The sequence below is a fragment of the Sceloporus occidentalis genome, unplaced genomic scaffold (assembly GCF_023333645.1).
Source record: "Sceloporus occidentalis isolate IW3139 unplaced genomic scaffold, rSceOcc1.0.p SCAF_1, whole genome shotgun sequence".
Lineage (NCBI taxonomy): Eukaryota > Metazoa > Chordata > Lepidosauria > Squamata > Phrynosomatidae > Sceloporus > Sceloporus occidentalis.
This window is the reverse complement of record NW_028316981.1, coordinates 60,696,953-60,714,175: the sequence shown is the minus strand read 5'-3', so window position 1 is coordinate 60,714,175 and position 17,223 is coordinate 60,696,953. Positions and strand designations below refer to the sequence as shown.

General features: G+C 38.8%; 1 protein-coding gene across 2 annotated transcripts in view; it reads left to right on the top strand.

Moving 5' to 3' along the window:
- Positions 1 to 14,337, top strand: part of CACNA1D (calcium voltage-gated channel subunit alpha1 D) — a 387,489-nt gene extending 373,152 nt beyond the window's left edge. For both annotated transcript variants that reach the window (XM_089522716.1, XM_089522725.1), the window contains exons 44-50: positions 838 to 1,247; positions 2,169 to 2,195; positions 2,606 to 2,755; positions 3,789 to 3,952; positions 7,335 to 7,456; positions 8,123 to 8,443; positions 12,063 to 14,337. In XM_089522716.1, coding sequence (XP_089378842.1) covers positions 838 to 1,247; positions 2,169 to 2,195; positions 2,606 to 2,755; positions 3,789 to 3,952; positions 7,335 to 7,456; positions 8,123 to 8,443; positions 12,063 to 12,356 — 1,488 coding nt within the window. In that variant the 3' untranslated portion in view covers positions 12,357 to 14,337. The remainder of the gene's footprint in view (positions 1 to 837; positions 1,248 to 2,168; positions 2,196 to 2,605; positions 2,756 to 3,788; positions 3,953 to 7,334; positions 7,457 to 8,122; positions 8,444 to 12,062) is intronic.
- The last annotated feature ends 2,886 nt before the right edge of the window (positions 14,338 to 17,223 follow it).

Genomic DNA, 17,223 nt, shown 5'->3' with positions numbered 1-17,223 from the left:
CATGGAATTATTTGGTCACTACTACTTAGAGCCTGCATGTACAATAATAATGGGGGATATAAGATTTTGGAAGCAGACTCTTCATCAGACATTTCCTTCTGCCAATTGTTATTGCTTCTGTCTTCCGTAGATTGAGCTCCAAGAGATACTACTCCTTTCTCCATCTTAGTCCTGACTAGACTTCAGCAGCTGGGTTAGGTGTAAAAGAATCATAGAGTTGCATGGTATTCATCTTTTTTCATAAGAAACTCAGAGCACTTCACTGTATCAAATCCCATCCATCCATAGAGATTAAGCTACATGGATGGTCAGCTAGGGCCGCACAGTTGGCATATGCAGTAGGGCCCAACATGGACTTCTGCCTGTATAGGAACAAATTCACAGACCTCTACTGTTGTCTGCAACACCATCATAATTGTAGCATGGCTTTAAGTCAGTCATAGCAAGTAGATATTACAAGTTTTATGCTGCTTCTAGTATGGCTTTTAGTTGCCATAGATACATTTTTCAGGTGAATTTATTTTGCTTGGCTAGCACCTGCAGGCGCTGTAATCTGAGTATCTATGATATAATGCTTGATGAAAGGTTTTAAAAACCCCAGTTGCTTATTGGCATTGCTAGCAGACTCTGAATTGGGCATTATGATGTAGCTGCTATGATCATGGGCACTTTCCATATCACCCAAATTCCTTGTTTATAAACAGAGCATTATGACTGTACAGCAGCCTGATTTCAGGATCCTGGATGCGCCACATAGAGTATGCACAAGTCCGATGCAAGCTTGGTTTCTTAGCAAAGTAGGATATTAATTGACTAATTATTGTTATTTTATTTCAGAGAAATGGTGCCCTGATTGGAAACCATGTAAACCATGTTAGCAGTGAGACAAGAGATTCTTTTCAGCAGATCAATACCACCCACCGTCCCCTGCATGTCCAAAGGCCTTCTATTCCATCTTCAGGTGAAACTACAGAGAAAAATGTGCATCCTCCAACAGGAAACTCTTTATACCATAATCACCATAGCCACCATAGCCATCCTAGCCATCATAACCACCATAACCACAACTCAGTAGGGAAGCAAGTTCCAAACTCAACCAATGTTAACCTCAATAATGCCAACATGTCAAAAGTGGCTAATGGAAAACACACAAGCTTTGGAGGTCATGATCATATATCTGAAACTGGGCGCCGTTCACATTCTAGAAGTGATCGTCATGAAAAACGTAGAAGATCTGCCAACAGGAGGTAAATCCCAATGTGTCTCTGAATTCAATTGATTATCTCGAAATCATATTGTTGTACATACTGTTAATATTAAAAAGTTTGGAACTACAATTGAAAACTTATTTTTATGTTGAGCATTAACTTACTAAGATTGTCAATTCCTTGATTAAGCTTTGGATATATTTTTGCTGCTTTGGCCACTTACGCATTATTGTCTCACTTTCCTTGATGTATTATTTGCTTAATGGTAGTTAATCATCTCTCACCTGGGGTGCCTGATCCACTTGGAACTTGTATTTCAGTACGTGAGCCAAGGCTAATTGAACTTCATCAGAACTGAAAACCCTGCCAGCATAATAGCTCATTCCTTGTTGCACACAAATCATGTGCCTTTGACCTCTTACTAGCTCAATAAGGGTTTAAAACCCTTCGTACATGAACAATGAAAGTGCCAAGCCACTTATTCCATGAGTGATTTAATATAATAGGATCCTGATCATGGTTTGCATGTGGCATTTTATTCAGCTGTTTATTCTGATATATTTGGCCATCTGATTCAAAAAATGTCCACAAGAACGTCACAGTGAAGAACTGTGACATCAAAGAAGAAATAAATTCCGATCAGCTAATAACAGATTATGAATATGAACAGCATATTGTGATGTACAGCAGTTAAACTAAGACATAAAGGGTTTCTGCTTCATGACTCCCAGCAGCCGTCGCCAATTAGCCGTAGCTAATGATGAGGAATGCCAATGGTGAGTTGCAGTCTGATATCTGAAAGCTTGTCTGATTTCCATCCCTAGTTTAAAATGTTTGGTAATGTTTTTTGTAAGAGGTGAGCCATTATAGTATAGAACTCGCTTTATCATTAGTTCATTAACGGTAATTAACAGTTTCCCTCACCATCACTGATTTACCTCTTTTTTCTTTCTTCAATAGATCTCGTTATTATGAAGCGTACATTAGGTAAGTACTGTACATTCAATATAAAATACATTCAAGGATATGCAATAACAAATGCTGTTAACATACCCAGATAAAACTGAGTGTGCTTTTAAAATAATGTTAGTAAATATTTGGAGTAATTAATTACTGTGATGTCTCTAGGAAATGCCCAGATTATTAAACTAAACTCTCTCAGCCTCAAGGGAAGGAAAAGGCAAGCCCCCTCTGAACAAATCTTGCCAAGAAAACCCCATGTTAGGGTCGCCTTATAGTTGCTATAAGTCAGAAACAACTTGAAGGCACACAATAACAACATGTCCATAAACAGTTCGGTAATATGATCACGCATCTGTCAAAGCTTTCCTTTCAAGAAATTGAGATAAATATCAACTGAATAAAATGGCATCCCCACATCTTTGTCCTAAATATAGATCAGAATCAGGTGATCGGCATCTACCCACGATTTGTCGAGAAGATCATGATGTTCGAGATTATTATAATGATGATTGTTATTTGGATGATCAGGAGTATTATAGTGGTGATGAGTATTATGAAGAAGATAGTATGTTGTCAGGAAGCAGGTAAGATTAGTGGTCTCCACTAAGAAAACAATTTAGTAACTCCTATGTGCCCAACTTTGCAGTTGTGTCTACTGCTCCACTGAGTTTCGTGGGTTTTGCTTTTAGATGAATGTAGAATTATTGCCTGCATGTATTATCAAGGGAATTATATACTCTTAAAAAGGAAGTCAGAAAGGGGGAAAAGAAAAAAGCATGCATACATACAAGAACATTAATCTCTGCATAACAGAGAATTATGGTAGGCCGAATGTAAATTCAGTTTGATGGTTTGTTATTAAGCAGTCATGAATATGGAACAGTGACCTGCATTTGGAGATGTTGCATCCACAGGGTTACCATGAGACGAGATTGACTTGAGGGCAGTTAACAACAACAAAAACTTGCATTTACTCATCCATAACTGTTTCATATTCACAAACGCTACTTGGTCATGCTTGTGACACTACTACCACAATTATAACTCTCTCTCCAACCTAATTTACTGGGTATCAGCTACATGGTGAGACAGAAGACCATTATGTCAATGATTGGAGCACAGATTTTTGATTGGATGGTTGATATTGATGTTTTTAATTGTTGCTTGCTTATTTTATCTAATTCTATTTTATATTATTACCTATTGTTTTGTACATATTTTTCTAGATTGTACGCCATTGGCAGGTTTATTTTTATTGATTTGATCATTTCTATGTACAGCGCTGTGTATATTTACAGTGCTTTAGAAAATAATAATAATAATAATAATAATAATAATAATAATAATAATAATAATAATAATAATAGATGAATGACATTTCCATCAGATTTGGGGTATTGAGCCAGGTCAATAAGCCACTTCCTATAAGTAAAGGAGTATTACTCTTTTGTGATTGCTGAGAAACCCTTGGGTTGATACTGATTTTAAGTATTGGATTAAACTTTACATTCTAGAATAAATCGGCAAGACACACACTTGTATTAGAGTTTAGGAGCCACTCAGCCTAAGGCTAATTGTTAGTGTGGTTATCATTAACTATCTGTTTCTTTATCATAGGCACAGACGTGACTATCATAGCAGATATCACTGTAATGACTTAGATTTTGAACGACCAAAGGGTTATCATCACCCCCATGGCTTTTATGAGGAAGATGAGTCACAAATGTGTTATGATTCAAAAAGATCTCCTAGGAGACGGCTGCTACCTCCAACACCTACACGTGAGTACACTAGAAAGGCTGGTGTTCTTACATGGAAATATATTTGATTTCCTATTGGACCCATTCTACCAAACTTATTCTATGCGTTATATATGGTCACACCTGTACAGCACCAGGCTGTCATTTAATAAGCAAAAACAAGCCAGAGTTTCACACTGCAATTTTTTTAAGACTAGCTGCCATCATATGACACCTTGGACTTTTGCAATTCTGTCCTAACCTTCCCTTTTTCTTCCTCCAGAGCAACCACATAGAGGAGAATGGAACATTTTTCAGATCTTTTCAACTAATTGGTCTTAGTGATATTTTAATTATATTTTAAATAAATAAATAAATAAAACTTTTATTTTTATCCTTCTTTTCTGTGATGAGACAATCAAAGCGGCTCACAACACATTAAAATATTCACATTCACAGCATTAACTTTTGTATATTTGTAGTGTATGAGTTTTTATTTGTATTTGTTTTAATTGTGAAGCCTTCCAGTTTTGGGGGAAATGCAATAAATAAAGAAATGTCATTAACTGTGATTAATGCTGACTCTGGATTATCCAAACATTTATTAATTTATTAATCATCAGATACTGGTCTGTTCAGACAAATCATTAAAACCTATTGCTTGCTTGGGTCCCCACATCACAATAAACCATGTTTGGCTGAGTCAAGGTCATGCCAGACAATGAGATAGAAGAGGGAATGCAGAGATCTAAGGCTTGCTTTCCATAATGCTAATCTTTGGTATTATGTTATGCCCAATTACAGCCTGTTGTTGTTGTTGTCGTTATTGTTGTTATTCTTACTATATTCCACCTTTTTCCCAGTCTGTGATTAAAGGCAGTTCATAGCTAAAAAATATAGCAGATATAAAAATTAAATGATCCATAAAATTAAAACCAGTTGAAAAACAACAAATGGATCAACAAATAAAATACAGATAGACAATACATTTATTGCCAACATAAATTTAAATAACTTGCCTGCAGAAAAGATATTAAAGAGAGTGCCAGCTTAAACTCCCTGGGAAGGGAGTCCCAGAGCCTGGGAGCAGACACCAAGAAGGCCCTCTCCCTTATTCCCACCAGATGTACCTGTGAGGGTGGTGGGACAGGGAGCAGGCTCTCTGCAAAGGATCCCAAAGCATGGGCAGTCACAACCAGCACTTAGAATTCTGACCAGAAATGGACAGGCAACCAGGAAAGCTTTTGTAGAAAAAACGTAGTGTGCTCCCTGTAGTCAGCCCAAGTTGACAGTCTGGCTGTAGCTGTTTGGACCAGCTGGCAGTTCTGAACACTCTTCAAAGACATCTCCACATAGAGCACATTATAGTAATCCAAGTAGGATGTAGCGAAGGCACATGTCACCGTGGCTACACTGGATATCCACAAGCTTTCTGAGTTTTTGTGATTTATTCCAAAAACAAATTCTTTTCATTCCCCTCATATATTATTGAAAAGGAGAGGGGAGGGGGAAGCATGGAACCTTTAGGTTTGCCTTCACTTAGGCCTTGTCTCAACAGGCCAAATGTCCCAGCCACCCACCCCCATTCTGCTGTTGTCTTGTTCAGATAACTCACATCCTAAATCCCAATTCTGGTTCAAGCAGTCTGGAAGATGTCTGTCATGTTTTGCACCAGAATTAGGGTATAACTTCCTTACAATGATTTTTTAAAAAGTTACCTGCTGCTCCTGATTCTCTAAGAAGCTCCAGAGCCCTTTGTCCCCATGTTGTAGTGGCTGTTTGCACAGGTGTCCTGCTGAGCCACCTGGCACTTCCACACGCACGGGGTTTGATCACTTCTGAGATCAGAAGGAGGCAGTCAGTCTTGTGATAGTCTCTAGTCACTTTGTTTTGACCTCAGAAGCAAATGACCCACAGCAACAGTGGACAGATCGGCACTCAGTATATGTGGGAACAGAGGGTGAGATTTCAGGGGGAGATTAGAGCAGCTGCAGGACCAGGTTATTCCAGGCTACCCCCAAAGTATCATGGTCAATGTACACAAGGCCTCAATCTCCGAACATTAAACTATGGTTTAGCATTATGTTGGAAAGGGGCCAGTGACTATTCTTTAACCATCATAATGCACACTACTAACAGCCTGACAAACAAGCCCAGTCTGACAAACAAGGGTTACAGTAATTGAGAGTCTGACCCTTACAGGAAGCTTAACCTGCTGCCAGAAATAAGACGTAGTTCATGTTTGCAAAATGAGGCGTTCCCTGTCTTCCCACTTCATCCTTCCCCACCTCCATCTGTACAACAATAAGCAAAAAGGCACAAAATGACACGCTTGGGCTTTGCAGAAACCCTACAGTTGCAGAAGAGAAGTGGCCTGGTATGTTCAGGACAGGCATTCCTATTCAGTCAAGCTAAACAGAGTTGTTGCATATGGTTTGGATCTAAATTGCTCCTTCATTCAAAGAAAGAGGAAGGGAAATTGCCAACTCATATGCAGTCCCTCTGCAGCAGGCAAACAAGCATCAATTGTACAAAGTGATCCTCTGCACTGACATTTGCTATTTGTATCATGCTTCTGCTTCTGTTACATGGTAAAGGTATGATACCAGTAAAAGTGCCACTCATAAAGCTATACGCTCTTGCCGGTAAAAGTGCCACTTATAAAGCTGTAGGCTCTTTTTCATTCGTCCAGGCAGTGGCCTTTCACTATCCTCTTTTCCGTATTACTATTTGCCACTGTATCATGGCTGCACTGCTTGTGGCCTCTAACCAGGTGTTGTTGGGCTCCAGTTCCGATTAATCCCAACATAACATAGTAAGGGATGGTGGAAGCTGTGGTCCAAGAACATGTGTAGGACTGCAAGTTGCCCATTCCTGTACTATGTGACACCCTTTATTTGCATCAACTTGATTAAAGGTCTTGCAAACATCACAAAATCATAATGAATTATTTCTTTGGAATCCCTGAGTAGGAAATTCCGTATGAAAGTTATTTTCTCAGACATAAACATGTCAATAAAAATCAGGGTTAAACATTTCCTTCTTTAAGGGAAAATGAAACCCACAGCTCTTTAACAAGATGACTGAGAGCTATAATAATGCAGAGCAGCACGTAGTCTGTTCTATTTTTATATATACATATAAAAATGTATAGGGAGGGGGAGTGGAATCCTTTCTGAAAGTGGGTTGAAAAGATAAGATAAGCACATTCTGATAGCAGAAGGTGTGCTAAGTTAGGAGACTGAGAGGTTGAACAGAAACAGCAGCAAAGTACCCTTTATACTTACCTACAGTAAATATGAACAATTAGTTTCACTGAGCCAAGACAAAACTATATCTCTTTTTTACTGCAATAAGCTAGCATGCTATGTCTCCAGAATCTGTCACTAGAAAATGGTAATCCTGAATTCTTTTCACGTTTCAGCAAATCGCCGTTCTTCCTTTAATTTTGAATGCCTCCGCAGACAGAGCAGTCAAGATGAAATACCACTCTCCCCAACTTTTCCTCACCGCACTGCTTTACCCCTGCATTTAATGCAACAGCAGGTTAGTTAAAGAAAAATGTACACCTGGTTTCAGATGCAAAATTACATCTTCTATGTAATTTTAAATCACTGCTTGGGAACATGTACATATCAGGACTTAAAATGATGAGCATTCATCATATCATTCATATCATATCATTATTTGCTGTTGTATTGGTTAGTCGCACTTCAGAGAATACAAATCTTTTAGAAAAACATGGGGGGAAATGAGATCGATTATCCCGGATTAAGTGGGGGTTTTGGCAGCCCCCCCCCCTCCCAATTTAATGGATGCATTCAAAATGCATGTGAACAACAATGATTCAACCCAGATTCGTCCTGGATTATTTTCACCATCTTGACTCCCAATGGCATTTTTGGTCCACAGGCAACTTCCAAACAGAATGCATTTTAAACTATCTTTCATATATTTTCTGATAAATACACAGAGAAGAGAAAGGGGAAAAAAATCAAAGCTCCATGTATGAATAAAATGAACAGTGGATAGTTTTTGTGGTTTGTTAAACAGAGAACTTTCCTTCTTTACTCTTAGCTGACTTGAGATGGCTATTAATTTGGGTTACTAATTACATTTACATGTCGGGCAAGATGAAAATATAACTAGTGTGATTGCCTGCTATTGACTCCATAACCATGTGGACCTATCACTTTTTCATCTCTTCCTCAGATTATGGCGGTTGCAGGCCTGGATGCCACAAAGGCTCATAGACACTCCCCTAGTCGTTCGACACGTTCATGGGCAACTCCACCAGCCACCCCACCCAACCGGGACCATACCCCTTATTATAAACCTCTTATCCAAGTAGACCAAGCCGATTCTACAGAATATATGAATGGCAGCCTGCCTTCTTTGCATAGGAGCTCCTGGTACACAGATGATCCTGATATTGCCTATCGGACATTTACACCAGCTAATTTGACTGTACCGAGTGATTTTAGGCATAAGCATAGTGACAAACAGAGAAGTGCAGACAGCTTAGTAGAAGCGGTAAGGCCTCATACTTTTCCTTTGTGCTTTGTTAGAGGTTTTTGCTTGGCATTATTCATAGTCCATTATATCTTAATCACTAGAAATGATGTTATGTTTTTAACTGTTCTATAGCTAGCATCCATGTATTTCCTTTCTTTACATTTTCCTGTATGGCCCCAGGTAAGCAGCAAGGGTTACTTTGAGCACAGCACAGCTGTCAGTTAACATAAAAGTTTTGTTTTTGTGTGCCTTCGTTTGCAACTTATGGCAAAACTAAGGCAAACCTGTCATAGGGTTTTCTTGACAAATTTCTTCAGAATGGGTTTATCATTGCCATCCTCTGAGGCTGAGAGACTGTGACTTGCCAAAAGTCATTCAGTGGGTTTACATGGCTGAGCTGGGGTTCAAACACTGATCTCCAGAGTCATAGTCCAATGCTCAAACCACTGCAACACTATCCAGAATTTATCCAGTCATTGCTGGTTTCTGGTCATTCTGTTGTTTGTTTTCCCAGTCCTATAATTTCTCTTCATTTTCTCTATGAACACAAGGTGAGATAGCCACAGATTCTGTCACAGATCCAAGCTCAATTCTGCTTACCAGAAACAACACAACAACATAGATACATAATTGGAGAAAATAAAGAAAATACATTGGTTACAACTGCACATAAAATTGGTGCAATCATGGTTCTCAATTCAGAATTGGATGACCCACCTGTGGATCTATGAAGCAATACTCGGGCACTTGCCAGGGCTAACTACTTTTCATTTCCATAGGAGTGGTTTTCACTGTATTGTTCACTGTCATCTTTTGAGCTAAATATATCCCCTGACCACACTTCCAAAGTCCCATAATGGGACCCCCTCAGAATTTGCTGGCCCTGTCAGCTCCCTGATTACCTACATCCTGGATGTGGATCACATGTCAAATCACCTACAAAGTTGTGACAAGAATATCATTAGAAGAGATCACAAAATCTAAACCCAGATTATAGGGAAGATTTATGGGATGAAGCTCCAAACTGAACTGAAGCTGGAGTATTGGGGAGCTGCTTATACTCCTCTGGTGCCTCAGCTGAGTGAAAACTCTGAGGTTGGCTCTGGACCTGTCCACCAGCTAATAGCTTCAAATGTTTTGGCTGGCAGTTCTTACCACTTTTCAGAACCTGTGTAAAGCATACTGGTCCCTGAGAAGAATAAACCCAGTTCGTGCCATTGCAGTAATATAAAAATAATTCATACAAATTAGCAAACAGTTGAGACCTGGCAATCCTAATAGTGTTGTGAGCTCTTGGGCACTGATCATCTGAGAGCCCATTGGAGAATGAAACGCAGGATTGAAGTAGAATTCTGTGACTGCAGCCTGTGAGCTGGCATACAGTAGGCTTCTCTTAGTTTACATCAGAATGTGGTGAACTTTGCATAAGGGAGCTGTATGCACAGGACTGAGGGGAGGGATGGGCAGGTTGCAACCATGGGGTCGCAGGTGGCTCCCTGGGACCTTTTTGTATGTCTCTGCCCTGCCAGACTCCTTGGACATCCCTCTTTCTGGCCAAAGCCAAGGGTGCATTTTCTCATGTGTACACCTCCAGGAGTGGCAATTTGCCTTTTGAACAGAGCTACTCTATGGTGACATTATATATTGTTGTTGAGTACCTGGAAGTAATTTTCAACTTATGGCGACCCTAAGGGGTTTCTTGACAAGTTTGTGCAGCGGTAGCTTGCCATTGCCATTCTCAGAGGCTGAAAGTGTGTGACTTGCCCAGGGTCACCTAGTGCGTTTACATGGCCGGGCCAGGATTCAAACACCAGTCTCCAGAGTCATAGTCCAATGTTCAAAGCACTACACCATGCTGGCTCTCAACTATATATTCAACTATATTCAACATTTTTCAACAACTTCTTTAAAGCATTTTTCACAGTCCTTGTTGCCTCTGAACCTTGCCTACTCCAGCCATGTAGAGAAAATAGTAAAGATCTGAAATGCAGAGTACTGAGGTCCAGTATCCAATTTCCATGACAGTACTCTCAGTTGGAGGAAGTGAGGAAGCTAGGGAAGAATATAAAGATAGCTGGGAAGGGGAGCTGGGAGATTTATTAGCCATGATAGTTAGCCCCATCATGGGCCTTGAAGAGCAGAAAGAGGATCAGACAGGCTAAGGTGGTTTCAGTGTTAACCAAGACCATTCAGCCACACATTATGAGCTTCAGGTGCTCAGATGCCTCAAAAGACCTCAAGGAACTTGTCTAGCTGGTATTGCCTACTCAGAAAGCTGGGTGATAGAATAAATTAGGAGGAATACCCACTGGCCAGACTTATAATTGTGTAGAGCATGGGAAGCAGAAGACAGATTGCTGGAATACAGTACAGTCAGCCCTCCATATCCACAGATTCTATATCCATGGATTCAAGCATCCATATTTTGAAAATATTTAAAAATATATAAATTCCTAAAAGCAAACCTTGAATTTGCCATTTTATATTAGGGAGACCATGTTACTATGCCACTGTATTTAATGGGACTTGTGCATTCACGGATTTTAGTATCCATGGGAAGTCCTGGAACTAAACCCCAGCAAATGCCAAAGGCCCACTGTACTATTGCCTCTCATACCTATTTGAGGCCCAACTGTAGGGAGAATAGACCTAGTACAATTACAGGCAGATGTTAATAATAAGGATTTGTGTGACAAATGAAAGAAAAATGTACAAGAATACTGCTTTATGTGTTCTGCTTGTGAAGGATGCAAGCAACAAAGTTGCTTAGAGAAACCCATCAAGAGGGAAACAGTCATACAAGTGCAAGAACAGATGTAGATTTAAACATTTCTACCACAAGAATGACATACTGTTAGTCTGATAAAATAATAATTTGATATAAATTGCTCTGAAAATGTTATTAAACTAGAAGATAATTTATTATGCTTTGTGCTTCCATATACTTTTTTCCCTGTACATATGTGAGTAAGGGAGAACCAATGTGATATGGTACTTTGAATGTTGAACAAAGATTCCAGGAAAACAGGGTTCAAATTCCCACTTGATCATGGAAACCCACTGGGTTACCTTGGGCAACTCAGCCTCAAGGGAAGGCAAAGGCAAACCTCCTCTGAACAATTCTTGCTAAGAAAACCCCATGATAGGCCCACCTTCTCTCTAGGAATCTCTAGGTCTTACAGTGCAACTTTTAGTTAAAGTTGACCATAGAGTTGCACTGGAGGACCTAGATATTCTTAGAGAGAACATATTATTCAAATTTGTGAATAATCAAAGCCGCAAATATGGAGGGATGAGTGTACACAGAGACAGATGGTCTCCCTACTTATATATAGTTATAGGCTGTTTGTGTTTTGTACCCCACACCAGGAAGTTGTAGCAGTCTGGTGTTTTAAGATAACTAAAACTGGTTACTTTTTGATAGCAAATTGTAATTATTAGCTTAGCACTACATTGGCGACCTTGGAGCTGTAACTGTAACTAATTGTTTTTAAAAAGTAACATTCCAAACTCTGTTCAGGATACCAGTTTTTACACTATATAAAATTAATTGAAAGTACTGAAGCTTCAACCACTATTTACTTTTGATTACCAAATACCTAATGAGCCCTTAAAGTTTGTTCTTTTTCTGTTCTAGGTACTTATATCTGAAGGTTTAGGACGCTATGCAAAGGACCCAAAGTTTGTTTCTGCTACAAAACATGAGATTGCAGATGCTTGTGACATGACTATTGATGAGATGGAAAGTGCTGCAAGTAACCTTCTTAATGGGAACATTAGCAATGGCCCCAATGGTGACATGTTCCCCATTTTAAATAGACAAGATTATGAACTTCAAGACTTTGGTCCTGGCTATAGTGATGAAGAGCCAGATACTAGTAAATATGAAGAAGATTTAGCTGATGAAATGATATGCATTACAACGTTATAGTATTTAGTAAGAAAAAAATGTTTGATTTTTTTAAAAAAGTGCCTCATGTTTCCAAGATGCTAGGCACTAGTTGGAATTAATAAAGAATGAAGCTTTGCACGAGTGATTATGTCACATTGCAAGGAAGCCATACTTTTGTTTCTTAATAAGAATCTCCGGTATGGTGAATATGGATCTGAGTGGCAGGACAAGGCCTTTGCTACAGATCGACAAGGCCTTTGCTACAGAATCTTGAGCTCTTCAGTGAGTAAAGGTTGATCTTTAGATCCATGGAGATTCTCACCAGCCTGTTTTCAAATGGTGAAGGAAAATTTGAAAGATAGCTGCCTTTCCAATTTGTGCTGCTGCCCTTCAGAGTGTAAAGGTTTCTCAGTGGAAGATTTGGCACTGGGGAAAAAAGATCTTCACGAGAAGGAAGTGGTGATGACAATCAACAGTGTCATTACATTCAATTACACAGCATATCAAATGTCCACTGCATTCCGCATATCCACTCCAATCTTGTTTTTCAAATTTGCCTCCTATTTTTTTAATATTATTGTCAAATTCTACCTTCAAGAGATTGTTTTGTTGGACTGATGCTGAAAAGTGTTTCTCTCATATGTAACACCAGTTTACATAGCAAAATATCATTAATGATAGTCTATTTTCTGACTGTCACATTAAGGGCAAAATATACTGGAATAATTGCATTTTTACCAATGCACTTGCAACCAGGTTAAAGTAGAGTTAGATATGATAGTTTGTTAAAATATATATATATATATAGCAGAGATTATTGTAAATAAATTGTAATCTACGATCATTTGTATTTGTAAAGAGATGTTCTATATTTTGTAATTATTGTACCGTAATTGAACTGCAGCAATATTTATGAAGCCTAATTATTGTAATTCTCCACAGAATTCTAGATAGAAGTATTTTTACTTGGACTGTATAGAGCTATAGGATTAAATATTTAAATAGAACCACCTCTTATTTCTTCATTGTAAAATGCTTTTGAGGTAAAATTTAAGAAACCTGATGCTACAGAGATTTTTTTAAAAAATATTTTCAGTCAATACGAGTCTCACTTTACAGTGTGGAAGATGGCTATTTATATAGTCTGATATTTGGAAGTTCAGGGATCTGGAATTATCGGAATCTTGTTTGACTGACAACAAGCTGTGATTTTATTTATACTACAACTCCTGCAATATCAGGTAAATATAAATAAAGAACAAAATGTGGCCAGTTCTAGCAAGATTTCTTTTAACTATGAAGTTAAATACATGGCTGTTTATAGGTTAAGCTCCCACTCATATGCATTCTTTCACAGGAATGAGCCCTGTGGAATAAAATGGATTTTCTTCTGAATAAATGCTCTTAGGACTGTGTTTAGGATTGTGCTGTAATTCTAATTGTAAATTGTCTCTTCTTAATAGAGACTTATTATGAAGAAATAATTTTGCAGGTGGATATAAAAGGTTAACTAGTTATTCAGCTTGAAACAGATTGTGTGATTAAATTTCCATTTACAGTCCCAGATAATCCAAATGTTGGGAGTATGGGATGACTGCCCTTACCCTCTTTTGTGGTTCCATGTATACTGTTTCCAGAATGATTTTTATGCAATCAAAGGAGGGCTTGGATTTTGTTTGTGATGCAGTAAAATCCTGATATTGAGGCTAATAAAGTTTTGGAGACCAGAGTCTCTCCAATGTCTGTTTTATTAATAAATTGAATAAATTGGCCTGTTCTGCCAAGTAACTTTATCAGGTTTTATCTGTATTAACAAAATTGGTAGCAATCAAAGTCACGTTTCTCAAAGTGTGACATACATAAGCTATGTTCCTATAACCATTTTGTACACAGTGGCAATTTGCTATGGATACCTTACAGACCTCTTTTCAAATCATTCTTCTCTAAAATGCCAGGAAAGAATTTAAGGGTTTGTAAATTGTTTCTTGACCTACATTATTTTGTATGAAAAGAAATGCAAAATGTTATTCAGAATAAAAATGTGTAATAATTTTATTATACCTGGGACTCTTTTTATCAGCATTTACAAATATTGGAATCTTAGAGGCTATTTTTTCTTGACTGTGGTAAAATACCAAGGAATAGGATATTACAATTTGGACATTTACTCTTGACAGTAATGGGCATAATCCATGGAGCCTTTCTCTGTACAAGCCCTACATGAAATAACTGAGAAGTGTGCAATTAGTTTAAAGGGGAGTACCTCCAAATAGATGATGTGATGGAGAATAGATAATAAATCATAAAGATATGCATGTTGTTTTCACTTTCAAGTAATACCTAACATTTCCTAATTTGATTTCCTTTGAAGGTGAGAGCACAGAGTTGTTACAATATCCCTATGAAAACTTGTGCATTTGCAGATGAATGGTTCCCAGTCAGTATCTGTCCAAAGAATACTTACTCATTTGTAACTTCTTGTCAGCCTGGAGGGAACTGACAAATGGTGCATTTGTACTGGAGAAAACCTTGTTCATAGTTGTGTGTGTGCACAGCGTTCTCGATCATTATAAATTACTGCAAGAATGGGTAGAGGAGATGCTCATCACATTTGCAGATTATACTGAGCTGGGAGGGTCAGCTAATTTCTCTTACAAGATAGAAACAGGATTCAAATGATCTTAACAAGATAGGGAACTGGGCCAAAACAAAGAGCATTAATTTAAACAGAGATGAATGTAAACTTTTGCATTTGAGTAAAAAAACAAAGGTCAGATTTACAAATACAGGATGGGTGAGACCTTGTTTAACAACCATTTGTGTGAAAAAGTATTCAGTAATTTTAGTAGATCACAAGCTAAACACAAGTCAGCATTGTGATCTAGCAGCCAAAAAGGCTGATAGAATTCTATGCTCCTTCAACAGAAATACATCGTCAAGATCATGAGAAGTAATGTTTCCATTTTGTGTGTTTATCCTAGACAACAAATTGTGATGAGGTGCTACGACAGCCATCTTCAAGTATTCAAACAGTTGTCACTTAAGTGAAGGAGCAAATTTGGTCCTCTTGCTCGATGGTAGGCCCAAATCAAAGAGTTCAAATTAAAAAGAAATAGGACTTTCTTTTAGACAAAATTTCTGAAGGTATGAGCTTTTTGGCAGTGGAATAATGTATTCTGGAAAGTTATTGATTCTTAGCATTTCTTTACTAGAGGCTGGATAGCCACCTGTCATGGATACTGTGGCAACGGATTCCTGGACTAGACGATTTTGAGTTTTCTTCCAGATTCCAGGTAATTGTGTATGTAAGGCGCTGAACATAACGCCAACAAGCGGTGTACTGGCACTGATTCTATGTTTAGGGACTGCCCGGCAACCACACAGTCCCTAACCCTAGAACGTATGGGCGATGTAACAATGGTGATGCCCTGTGTACACGGGCACCACCATTGTTACATAAGTGATGTGCGGCGTCTGCACATTGCCGCACGTCACTTACGTAATGAGTGTGCCATTGGTGCACTCATTACATCTGCCCTGCAGTGGAAAAAGAACCCGCTTTTCCCAGGTTCTTTTTTCTCCAGAGGGAAGCCACATGGTTTGGTGGCCACAGCTTCCCTCTGGAGGAAAGTAGGCTGCCAGCAGGCCATCCTTTTCAGGCGGTTGGTCCCAGGCCTAAGATACACAAGGTGAAAAGGAACAGATGGCAAGCATCCAGAAAATCCAGTAATAATTCATTGTAAAATTGTCAGAGAAGATATACCAGAATGAAGAAGATGTGGTGTATCAGGGCAGAATGTGGTTAGTGCTGTCCATCCTTTTCTCCCAATCTTGCTAAATCCTTCTAAATACACAAATGGGGGGGGGGGGGGGAGGGTGTCATTTTAACTTTCCAAACAATGCAGGTGCCTGGTTGAAACCCATAATCCAAGTTTCGGTCAATTCAAAGCCATTGAGGGACGGAGGCCAAAATTTGATGGTCTCATGCTATAAAAACTCAAGATACTTCTAATTTCTGGCAGTTCTGAGACCTCCAAGAACATAAGAGCCCCAATAGTCACAACTGTCCCAAGTTCGCTTCACCCTCAGTGTTTTGTTTCTGTGGCAACTGTAAGAGTCCCTTGCTCTTGGTTATCATCATCACGTACCATATGGACATCAGAATGTCCAAATAGATGTTGATGGGCGTCCTAATATTGGGAAGTGTACCCCACTCTTATGGGATTATTCCTGGCCTCAACTCTTCCTTAGACTGTATAAACTGATTTATACACACAGTTTAACAACAAGCACTAAATCAAGGTAAAGTATCTTTTCTGATTATCCTGTTGCTAACATGTCGTAAACATGCAGGGAACTCTTAACATTTAGGTCAGTTTAGGCAACTGAGAACTGCACTTAAGAATTTTAACAGGGTTTTAATCTCTAAACTTGTTGAAAATCAGGCACTAAAGAACAGCAGTATTTGGCTTGGCCACTGTATGAAAGCAATAGAAAAGTAATAAGGAAAATACAAACAAACCAGAAAGGCAACATCAAGCAGAGTTTTAAAACCTCTCTTCAGGCAACATGAGGAATAATGCTACTGTCCCATGCAGTGCTTGATGCTGCAGGGCTCTTAATAACTTCCAAGTTAAGAAACTTTGGCTGGCATCCTGTTAGTGGCAAAAGCACCCCTAAGGGATTATCTATATAATAAATAAATAAAATTTACTTTTACCCCGCCCTCTGCACAACGCAACCGGGGTGGCTTACAACATTATTACATACAATCCATATCCTACAAACCCACCCCCTTTTTGCCAGATGACTCCAGGCTACCCATGTAAAGGTGACAATGTGGCACTGCCAAACTCTCTCAAAATCTTTCACTCCTTTTTACTGTGTGCCACCGCTGACACCACTT